At 39.2% G+C, this 12,040-nt stretch overlaps 1 protein-coding gene and 1 long non-coding RNA gene across 3 annotated transcripts in view; one reads left to right on the top strand and one right to left on the bottom strand.

Moving 5' to 3' along the window:
* LOC138742670 (uncharacterized) overlaps positions 1–1,950 on the top strand; it is a 52,991-nt gene extending 51,041 nt beyond the window's left edge. The window contains exon 4 of the long non-coding RNA XR_011344353.1: positions 1,765–1,950. This is a non-coding gene — a long non-coding RNA (uncharacterized lncRNA). The remainder of the gene's footprint in view (positions 1–1,764) is intronic.
* LOC138742669 (divergent protein kinase domain 2A-like) overlaps positions 1–12,040 on the bottom strand; it is a 140,015-nt gene that overhangs the window by 69,610 nt on the left and 58,365 nt on the right. For both annotated transcript variants that reach the window (XM_069897385.1, XM_069897386.1), the window contains exon 3: positions 5,178–5,481. In XM_069897385.1, coding sequence (XP_069753486.1) covers positions 5,178–5,481 — 304 coding nt within the window. The remainder of the gene's footprint in view (positions 1–5,177; positions 5,482–12,040) is intronic.

Raw genomic sequence — 12,040 nt, 5'->3', positions numbered from 1 at the left:
AACCTTTAATCAAAATATTGCCCATCCACCTGTGTTGTCCAACAGGAAGAGGGAGTAATTTTATTTTGCGGTTACTGTATAAAAATATTTAGTTTATCATGCTGCCAGGTGAAATCAAATAAAGCGCTGATGTGGCGAGCATTGACAACACAAATAACAGGAGGCAATTTAATGCTTGAATCAGCTGTATGCATTAAACAATATACCTTGATGATGAATTTCATACACTGTAATGGAAACGTCAAAGTAGTTTTGTGGTGCGTTACTGTATTGTTTGTCCTGGGCTGCATTTTCACATGCATGCCATTTAATGGCAATGTCTCCAAATTTTTTAAAAAAAGCACTGAATATTTCTTGGTTGGAGATGCATTTAAGAGTATTCACTAATTGTGTTTGGTCACCAAGGACAAGCCAAGGCAGGACATACATTGTAAATGGTAGGGCACCGAGGAATGCGGAGGAACAAAGGGATCTGGGAATACTGATAAATAATTCTCTGAAAGTGGTGTCTCAGGGGCACAGGGTTGTAAAGAAAGCTTTTGGCATATTGGCCTTCATAAATCAAAGTACTGAGTACATAAGTTGGGCTGTTACGGTGAGGTTGTACAAGACAATGGTGTGGCCAAATTTGGAGTATTATGTGTAGTTCTGGTCACCAAACTACAGGAAGAATATCAGTAAAATTGAAGGAGTGCAGAGAAGATTTACTATGATGTTGCCAGGCCTTCAGGAGTCAAATTACAAGGAAATATTAAACAGGTTTGGACTTTATTCCTTGGAGCATAGAATAATGAGGGGAGATTTGATAGAGGTTTACAAAATTATGAGGGGTACAGACAGAGAAAGTGTAAGTAGGCTCTTTCCACTTAAATTAGGAGAGATAAATACAAGAGGACATGGCTTTAGGGTGAAAGGGGAAAGGTTTAGGGGAAACGTCTTCACTCAGAGAGTGGTGCATGTGTGGAACAAGCTTCCATCTGATGTGATAAATGCGAGCTCACTCTAAAGTTTTAAGGCTAAATTGGATAGATACATGGATGAGAGTGCTCGGGAGGGTTATGGAATGGGTGCAGGTCAGTGGAATTAGCAGAATGATGTTTCGACACATTCTAGAAGGGCCAGATAGCCGGTTTTCTGTGCTGTAGCTTCTATGGTTCTATCTAAATGCATAATCGAAGCTGAACCCAGAAATGCTAAAACTCAAAATACATCGTGTGCTGTTCAATTAACACTATTGGTTGACACAATGCCTTTACAGCGCCAGCGATTGGAACTGGCGATCGAATCCTTCGCTGTCTGTAAAGAGTTCTACCCATGTTTGCGTGGGTTTTCCCCAGGGGCTCCGAATTCCTCCCACTATTCAAAACGTACCAGGGGTGCAGGTTAATTAGGTGTAAATTCGGAAGCACTAACTCGTGGGTCGAAATTACCGTGCTGCATGTCTAAATTCAAATTGAAATGTTAAACAACTAAGTGCATAAAAGTATCAAAAGTATCCAACACAAATAACAGATTGAAATATGTGGGAAGGCAAATTGTAGAAAAAAAACAATTAAGCTTGCAGAAAGATCTCAAAGGATTAATTATTTTGACAGAAAGCAGCAAATGGTTCTTGTGTTAAAAAATGTTAACTCGTGATATAAAGTGAAGGAATTTGGAAGTTCAAATTGGAAGAACATTGTGCTATTTTGCACTGACAATGCAGAATTTAATATCCATACTGAAAATCGTTGAGAGAGGATATTTTAACAATTTGTTTGTTAGAAATCTCCACAATTATGCACAAGAGCAAGATGGCCTGCGTCATTGACCATCTACTGCTGGCACTCACGGCTACCATGAAGATGAGCTTCATGAAAGGTCAGTTATGGGACAGATGAAAATTAATATAGTAAAATGAATTACTCTTAGATATTTCAATACCATAAACAATTCAGGTCAAACGAAGAGATTCTGATCCCAAGGTTGATATCTATTTCCTAGACCAAAAAAAATGATGTACATAACCACAATAACATTTTGCCGAAATTGAAAATAAATCACATCAGTTTCCAAAGTTTCAGTCTCTTTCTTCGCCTTGACCCAAGAGAATCAGATTAAACATAATTTTAAATAATTTAAATGAATCATGCACAAGATGGATAACTGTAAAAGTACTTCCTTTTAACATTATAAAAATGAGTTACATATACAGCGATATGAGACGTAGAAGAGAAATGGGTCTGTGTTGAATAAAATCAAGCTTGATCTGCAGCTCAAAGCCACATTCCACACCATATCCTTAAAGCACTTCAATATCCAAAAATCTATCAACAATCATCTTAAATGCACTCAAATAACTTACCAACCATATCTTCTAGGGTACAGAATTCCAAAGATTCATAAACCTTTGTCTCTTCCAATCCAATGGTAGGGAATCTTTGGAATTTTCTTTTTAATTTGACTCTGGAATTGAGGCTCAGTTGCTGACAGATGGCAAAAAAGTGAATACTGAGGGATTCAAACAATATGGGTTAGTGCAGAAAAATAAATGAAGTGGAAGATATGCCATGATGTCACTCAATGCCGGAGAAGGCAGAGTGACTAAATGGTTCACTTCTGCTTCAACTTTTTATATTCATATGATCTACAACCATTGGGGAGGGAAAGCCTTGAAGATTTATCACCTTCACATCACTGTGCGAAGTGAATTTCTTATCTGAGAGTTCGAAAGTTAGCACCCGTTCTGTCATTCCCTCTCTTCAGTCCCACGTGAGATATACTAAAGTCACAGCAATTTCTTTACACCAATAAAAGTCAAGGCAAGTTGGATGTGTCTTCATAATTGGTGACTAAACCTGCATCTTTATTTTTCACATTTCATACTTCAGTGGTCCCAAATGCTTTTGAACCAATATTTTCTCTTCATTCCAAATGTATGCAGTTTTTATTTAACTTTCTACCAGTGTTAAATTGAATGATGAGATAAATGAAAGCCTGAGTGAAATAAAACCTCACTGTAAAACAATTCAATTGTATCTTTCTCCACAAAATAATGGCCATTTTATCAAGCATTGAAAGAACAGGAAAATTAATTGTTTGTGATAAAGACTACAACATTTTGATAACATCATCTCAAAAACAGACAAACCATAAAATATGTGGATTTAGGTAACATTCAGGAAACAAAGCTCCTGCTTTACTTGTCATTTAAAAGGTTTCTGCTGAGGGTAACAAATTATTGCATTATTCATTCATCCAATAAATATTTAACCCTCTGGCAAAATTACATGACTCCTCTTCAATTGAAACAAGACATCGATAAAGAAAAGTTGAAGTTTGTAGAAACCAAATTAAAGCTGACCCGAAATCAAGTTAAATTTCAAAATATTCACAATGTCCTACTAAATATAGCCTAAGAATATAAAATAAGCATTTTTAAAATGAGAAAAAGAGCAACTGAATTACAGCTAATTAGTAGTGTGGAAAATGCACAAATTCATTTTTAAAGATTTAATAGCAAAGCATCTGGAAGTCAGTGTCAGGACTGGTCAAAATCAGCCCATTTACCAAGGGGAGATCATGAATGACCACTTTATTGGAATCTTTCTAGGGATGCAATCAGAGTGGACGATGGAGAACTCGTGGACATGGTTTTCCTCAAAGGACTTTCAAACAGAGAAGATTTAAAGCACGTGTATTTGGGTGCAAGGTGCTATCATGGACAGAGGACAAGCTCATATTTAGCATGAAGCCAAATATGAGCTGATCCCAACTTCATCCAATGTTCGAATTTGCAGTTCCAAGAGGGAGGTGCTGGAGATAAACTTTCCCTTTTTCCAGTGTGAAAGCAATCAGAGTAATTAGAATTCCCCAGTACTGTATCAGAATGTAGTAGCTCGGTATGGCTTGTTCTAAAGTATTAAAAGCTAAATAAACATCTTATTTAGAATGCAGCACATTGAAATAGCACACGTTAGAATTGAAATTTCACACAATTCATTTGAATCTTATGTTGACAGTGTTCAACTCCCTAATTAGGGTGGCCATTCCAAAAGAAGGACATGGTCATGGGTTACTTCTTTGGCTTGGCTTCGTGGACGAAGATTTATGGGGGGGGTGGTGTATGTCCACGTCTGCTGCAGGCTCGTTGGTGACTGACAAATCCGATGCGGGACAGGCAGGCACGGTTGAAAGGGAAAATTGGTGGGTTGGGGTTGGGTGTTGGGTTTTTCCTCCTTTGTCTTTTGTCAGTGAGGTGGGCTCTGCGGTTTTCTTCAAAGGAGGTTGCTGCCCGCCGAACTATGAGGCGCCAAGATGCACGGTTGGAGGCGATAAATACACATACAGTGTCTTTGCATTTGTTGTTTTTGCAATACGGTGCAATTTTTAAAAATTAAAACACACTGTGTATATAATATATATGGTAGCCTATGACCATGTTCACCTTTTTGGAAATGGTCACCCTATCCCCAATACAGTTTTTACAGATCAAATAGTGATACTGAGTCAACAATATGGGAACATTTTCATTGAGAAAGTATACTAGTTCTATTTTAATCCTGATGTCCCTTTTGTGTCGAAATCAATGCAATTGCATATCTGCTCTACGAATTTATAATAATTCCTCCAATAACCTATCTATCCACCCTGCATTAATTAAACATGGCACATTTCACTGACCTTTGAAGTTGAGAGTTTTTGAGAATTTAGCAATTAAAAAATAACATTTGGGACTGCCTCATATTGCTGCACTTGAATTTTCTTTATAGCATTATCTTAGATTTTGTAAATAAATTTGAATGTTGGCTGATATATGGATGTAGAATTTACTGCATCCAGATTAATTCAGGACAGAATTAATTATCTTAAATTATCTAATTTCATGATTTTCATCTACAGCATAAGATCTGAGAACAAGCTGTCAGTATTATGAAATAAAAAACGCATTAAAAACAGATAAAGCCGACACAGAGCTTTTACCAGTTAGTGACTCAGCAATGAACAAAATACATACTTGAATGCAAATCAAAAGCTCTCAATGTAATTGGTGACATGGGTCTTTCTTTTTTTAAATCCAACACGAAACCCTTCAGAAATACTTGCACATTATGATAGAAATCTGGGCAGAAAGCTATTTTTACTAGAAATCAAAGAATTGTGTGTTTTGAGAATAGAGACACAAACAAAAGACTTACTTTGTTTGATTAACCTTTTGTCTGCCACAATTATGTTTTCAGCATCGATGATGATAACTTTTCCATCCCGAGATCCAACAGCAAAGTTATCAAAGCTGGCATCCAAGAGGTAGAGCGCAAAATCAAAATCATTGTTCGTGAGTTGCTCAGCAATTTCCAACAGCTGCCAGGCCAAGTCTACTCGTTTTTCCCAAGGTGCATGGTAGAAACTCCAAAGTTCATTTCCCACATAATTTACTGCCACCACTCTCCCACAGGCTCCAAGGTATTTCGCAAAAGGCCATCCTTCATCCGATGGAAAACTCTATGTAGACAAAGGGAAAAAATGTTGAAGCATAAACTCCACAATGAAGCTTCATAATTCATAAAACCGTCTACAAGTCACATAATTTTGAACATTCTTGTATTGCAGGGGTTATAGATTCAGGGTCTCATGGTACATATGTATGAAAACAAAATCCATGAATTGTTTCAGTTATAACTGATTCCCAGCAAAATACTAACTAAGCTTAAGGCACAGAGAAGTCTGCAGATGCTGGAATCTGAAGCTCAGTATACTTTGCTAGAGGAACTCAGTGGGTCAATGGGAGAAAAAAAAAATCGTGGAAATTTCAAACTAGTCCTTTATCAAGACTGGAGAAATACAAAAGAAGCCAGTGTACTTAGCTTATGCCCTTATTACCTTATTACTCCAATTCGCTAGGAAAGAGGCTAATCACATGAAGAATTCTGGGTGTGTGCAGGGGTGGGGAAGGAAAGTGGAGTGTGAAGGAGCTCTTTCAAATCTGCTAAATGATCTGGCCAATATTAATCCTAAATCAGTATTACTAAAACAGACTTGATCACCATAATACTGTTCATGCCAGCTCGCCTATTTACAAATTGTATACTGTCTTCCCTATTGTATAAAATTTGCTACTTTTCTTTGGTTGTCAAGTGGTTTTATTTATCCTGAAAGACACAATACAAATGGTAATAACTTTTCAGAGATAATCGTGAATTTATCCTCTCTCATTATCAACTTTACAACTTGTAGGATCAGTCTTTCATCATTTATTCAAGGTATTAAGGAAATAATTGCATATTTTAAAACAAAATAGTAATTTAATTTCTGCACTTTTCAGTCTGCTATCATCAGTAAAGAGACAGAAGTCAACAGTGAGCAATACTAAGTGGAACTTCCTCATCAAACACCTACTTAATGATTTCCATTTTGTGTTTAGTTTTGACCATTTGGCTCCATACACAAAGTGCTACATACTAAAGCAGAGATTAGAAATAATGAGACTTGGCATTCAAATGCCATGAATTGCAATAGGAAAAATACTCCATTCACTTGAGCTCTTACTCAAAGTTAGAGGCCAGTCATCATAGCCTCAAGACAACACCACAGGAGTTATTCAGGAGAGCGTCCCAGATCCAACTTCAGCTCTTTCATCAATGACCTACCATCATGGTTAGAAGTGTGGATATTCGCCGATGATCATTCATTACACAGAGAGGCAGCCAATGCCCGCTTGCAACAAGATGTAGGCAGCATTCAGATATGGTATGATAATCAGCAAGTACACTTGACATTCAAATACATTATTATGATGGAATACCCCATAGTCAATACTTTACAAGTCACCATTGTCCAGAACCCAACTAACTCGCAAATAAAAATAACATGGGTCTGGAGGCTGGATATACTTATGATTAGCAATTCATCTCTTGACACAAAGCCATTTCCATCATTTAAAAGCCACAAGACTGAAGCACAACTCTTCGATCCTCAACATCAGGGGTGTTAAACTCAAATTCACGGAGGGCCAAAATTAAAAACTTGGACTAAGTCGAGGGACGAACTAAATATTTATTGAAAATTTTCAACAACATCTGCATGTTTTCTCTTCTTTCAACATATGTAATGTTAAACTTTTTCTTATTAAAATAAGTGTTTAATAATAGTTTTGGATAAACTCTTTCCAGAAGCATTAACAAATGAGAAATAAAATATTCAATAAATAATACTCTCTATAGAGGATTTGTCAAATGTTGCTAGTGTGCTGTCGAATAGTAAAATCTGAGGGCTATTGAGAATGTGGGAGAATAACATGATTCCTGAAACAATCAAATGGGTGACTGATTGTGGGCATGAACTCTAGCAGAGTTATTTGCCATGCCCTTTTTCCATTGGTACAGATATCCTTTGATTTAAAGTTTTATCCCTAATGAGCTTGTATCCAGGTGCAGGACCATTTTTAACCAGGAATATATTTATCACTGTGACATGAAACTATTGGAAGATCGTTTTATCCTGAGATTAAAGTTCATAATCCTTACTCAGGCCTGTGTGCGGGAGGGCGGGGTTTGCGGGCGATCGGGTTGGACAACGACAGTGCGGGGGCATCGGCTCTCGCTGCAGGGCGGCATCTCGGCGGATCAGCGGCCCCGTCACCGTGAGTCGCGGGTCGGCCTGCAGCAGGGAGGGGGAGTGGGCAACGGTCCTGGTGAGGTCAGGCCCGAGGCCTCCGGTTCCGGGCGCTGGGAAGCGGCCTTGGCTTCCTCTGACACCGGCCAGGCCCCAAAACCAGAGTCCACGGTGAGACCCTGCAACGTAAACAGAGGAGGTGGGGGCGATGAGCAGGCTGACGCCAATGCATTCTGGGATTTGTAGTATTAGCTGTGCATGCGCTATACTGGCGCGGCGGCCAGCGGGCCACCTCTAATACATTTTTGAAATGATCTTGCGGGCCAAATATAATTGTATCGCGGGCCAAATTTGGCCCGCGGGCCAGAGTTTGACATGTGTGCTCAACAGCATTCAAGAAAAAAGCATTTGCTTAATTGGAACCACATCTTCCACGTTCACCAACTATAATGGATACTATTTACAAAATAAACTGCAACTACTCACACACACTACTCTAACAGCAGGTCACAAGTCCAAAGCTCCGACTAAGAAGGTCAAGTGTAGCATGACCAAGGGAAAACTACCATGTACAGGTTTCCCTCTCAATTTCCACACCATTCTGACCTGTTCTTCCGCGTCACTAATCCAAATCCTGGAACTCCCAACAGCGCTGAGGGAAGAACCTTCACTAAAAGAACTGCAGTCGTGCCTGGCAGCAGCTCAACACTGGCATTCCTGAAGAAATTTAAGGATTGGTAAGTTGACATTGCTGATGTGCTCAGGAGCAACTAAGGAGGTAAAAGTAGCAGCTGGAGCCGGAAGCAAACATGGCTACTACCAGGGCTAAAATGGAGGTACTAGGAGCCTCAAAGGAATCCGGTGTTCGAAGCAACTTATCTGAAGGGCCTGATGGTATGGAGTCATATCTTGAGAAAGAATAGGAAAACATTTAATGTTAATGCAGATCCTTTTGTACCACATTTACAAGACATGAAAACACATGGACAAATCCTCCCAAGGCACGGTGTTACCAATCCACAAGCACCGGCAACAATCGCAGACAGAGCTGTGGCTCGGATCCAGTCTATCGCTGCAGCTCCCTTGACACACTAGTCAAGCATCAGAAATCCAGGCGAACACGCACATTATCTGCTACAAACAACAGTGAACAGACCAACGTATTCTCAATCATGGAAAAGCAAACTGAAATTACTGCATCATTAATTCAGCTAGTGTTTCTCTTCCATGCCCAAGTCAAGACACCTTTATTTATTGTTCATACCATGCTCGCCCAGTAAAGATGATATAGCATTTCTCCAGGACCACGGAGCATATTTACATAAATATAAGTTAGAAGTTAAACACATTAAAATATTAAGGTTTATGAAGTAACAATCCATAGTGCCCTATCCCAAATGTTCTAGGAGTTCAGGAGACTGATAGCTTGGGGGAAAAACCTGTTGCCCAATCCAGATGCCAGGGCCCGAGTGCTGCAGTACCTCCTACCAGATAGCAGGAGGACAGTTTACTTGAGGGCTGTGTGGAGTCCTTCACAATGTTTCTTGCTCAGAAGGAGTTTCAAGTTTTTGATGATGACTTGTACACTTCGGTAACAAGTGTTCATCAAATCCTTTGAACACAATATTGAGAGCTAGAACAAAAACCACAGAGACTGTCTCTATTATCTGGAACACTACACAAGTGGATAGCCAAGGGAACTTGTAAGTAGTTGTCTACACAGGGCCTTAGACAGAGGATTCACGACGACTAAGTCTTTACTACAGGTGCATTTTGGGAACAAGCATAAAATTGCTACAGCTTGTATGGAGAAAGCTCTTTCAAGGTTGTCAATAAAACCAGAGGACACAAGGGCTCTACAAGCATATACCCTCTTTCTAAGGGGATGTTGTAACGCCATGGAAGATATTGACTACATGCAGGACTTTAACATGACTGCTAATATGCTAGTCATCATAAGGAAATCACCATACCAACGGAGGGATAAGTGCAGAACTGTGATCTGTGAACTCCAGAAAAAACATTTGAAAGGTTACCTTTGAGGATATGGTGGATTTCCTTGAAAGGCAAGTGAGGATTGCAACAGAGCTGGTATTTGGAGATATCAAAGGCGCTCCAATAGTGAACATGATATAAGGAGGTCCAACTCACGGCCTCATCCCAGATTAAAAGAAAGTATTTTTGTTACTGTTGTGACAGTTGGCAGGTAAGGAAAATGATGGAAGAATAAAGAAAAGGAGAGTTTGCCTGCTGTGAAGAGCTGTGAAGATGGACATGCTTTGGAGAGGTGCCCATGATTGGAAAAGAGGACACACAGTGAGAAAAAAAAATCACTTTCTTAAAAGAAAATGGGAGTATGTTTCGGCTGTCTGTGTAAAGGGCACATGAGCAAAAACTGCAGGAAGTAACCAAAGAAAGAAACGGAAAATGAGCAAACAGAAACAAAGGAAGTAGTGAGGTTCAAACAGGTGGTCTCACTGGGACCGGTGAGGATAACTGCAAACTTTCAATAGTGCCTGTACAAGTCAGGGACCCAGGTTGCACTGCATTATTTTGCACCGTGGGGCCATGAATAAGCTTAATCTTCAGGGAAGGGGGTCAAGGATTCTACTGAGAAATATGGGTCAAAGGAAGGTCGTTGAAACCAGCATTGTTTCAGACTTAGAGGTCACTAGACTGGACAGCAGCGATTTTTGTGATCTCCTGGGTATATACACAAAGGAAACGTCCCACATCAAAACGATTTTGAATAATGGTCTCATCGGAGGAATGTGGATTGTCTCTGAGACAGGGATGCTGATTGGTTCAGATGTACCAACGGCTCTGGAATCACTAAATGTAATACAGAGTACGGGAGACAGATCTTACACTGTCAAAACCATGCTGGGTTGGACAATTAATGGACCATCGGGAAGAAATAATGAAATCGCTCAGGAGCAATCAGCGACAAATGTTAACAGGATATCAGTTGTGAAACTTAAGGAGCTTTGGGAACAGCAGTTCAGGACAGACTTTCCTGAGTGCCTCAGTGATGACCAAGAACCTTCAAAAGAAGACAAGCAGTTCTTGGATTTACTCTCAAAATCTGCCAAGCTAGTCAATGGCCATTATTGCATTTGGTTAGTTTTAAGGAAAGGAGAAATATGTATACCTGAAACAGAGAGAACAAAAGGAAATAAAATGCAGAAAATAAATGTTCCTTCTGTTCATGTTGAGATTGATTCAGATTGTTGCGGGGAGCCTCTGTTCAGAGCATGTGCTAAGGAGAAGTCAACACTGCAGCAAAAGAATGTAAATAAGAAAGCCACTTCTGAAGAAAAACCAGATCGATGTGAAGATATTGAAAATCATGCTACAAATTCTGTTAGTGATTATTCCTGTGAAACTAAATCTAAAATAAATGACTTAGAACAAATCTGAAAGTAGCTTCTGTAGCCCTGAGGCTGGCTCTAGTAGACAAAGTCAATGAAAATATCTCACAGCGTGCTGCAAAACTGGTGCAACACAGAAAATTGGACTGATGGAATAAAGGAGCATTTGGCTGCAGAAGTGGTGCAACTCCCTTCAGAGAACAAAATATTGAAAAAGGACTTGGAAATATTGGATAGTCCCAAAAACAGTAAACAGAAAGATTTTAACCTTGTTCTTGGAAGCAAAACTGATTTTCAGAAAAATGGGAATGAATCCAACCATTCTTCCGTTTTGAAAGTGACCAAGAGAAAAGCCCAAAGAGCAGTTTATAAGAATGGAGATTTAATTGTAGATAGAATTCACAAAGACAGAGAGCAGAAGAAAAGAACAGCAGAAGAAATGAATGCATTTAGTGAGGAAAGGGCTTCAGCCTTATTAAGATGCATGCAGTTGGAGGAGGGGATTCATCTTTTGAAAGAGAACATTGGTTATTAACACAAGACAGCGGACTACAGAAATCAATCAAGAATGTACCTTGAAGACCCAGCTAATAAGGATGAAAAAAAAGAAAGAGATTTTGCATTTCAGCAATTTAAGTAGAAAGATGAAGAAATTCTGACATTTCGGGTTTACTACAGCAGGGCTGAAAGCAGAAGTACCAATGCATCACATGACCCTTTCACTTCAGGTCAAGTTACTAACTTTTCTGAAGATAATAGGAGAATTACTTTTCTATTGAAATAATTGAATGCAGAGAGAGAATCTAATGAAAGGCTTCAAAATAAACTGTCAGAAAATTAGCCTGAATTTGAAGTTGCAAAATTGGATCTGGAAAAGGCAATAGAAGCCAGAGTGGCTGAAAAGGCTGCGGTTCTAATTGTAGGAGCCATAAGTGGAATCATCCTGCTTCTTTACAGAAGGATTCTACAAATGGCATGGCGGTTGATGAGCTTGAAGAAACAATGTTGTTTGAATCTTACCTTATCTATGGCCAACTGCAGAAAGATAAAGATAAGCAAATCTGTTGCTGCGAAGATTA

This window comes from Narcine bancroftii, chromosome 9 (assembly GCF_036971445.1).
Source record: "Narcine bancroftii isolate sNarBan1 chromosome 9, sNarBan1.hap1, whole genome shotgun sequence".
NCBI lineage: Eukaryota > Metazoa > Chordata > Chondrichthyes > Torpediniformes > Narcinidae > Narcine > Narcine bancroftii.
The sequence above is the reverse complement of the archived record's forward strand: the minus strand, read 5'-3'. Positions and strand labels throughout refer to the sequence as shown.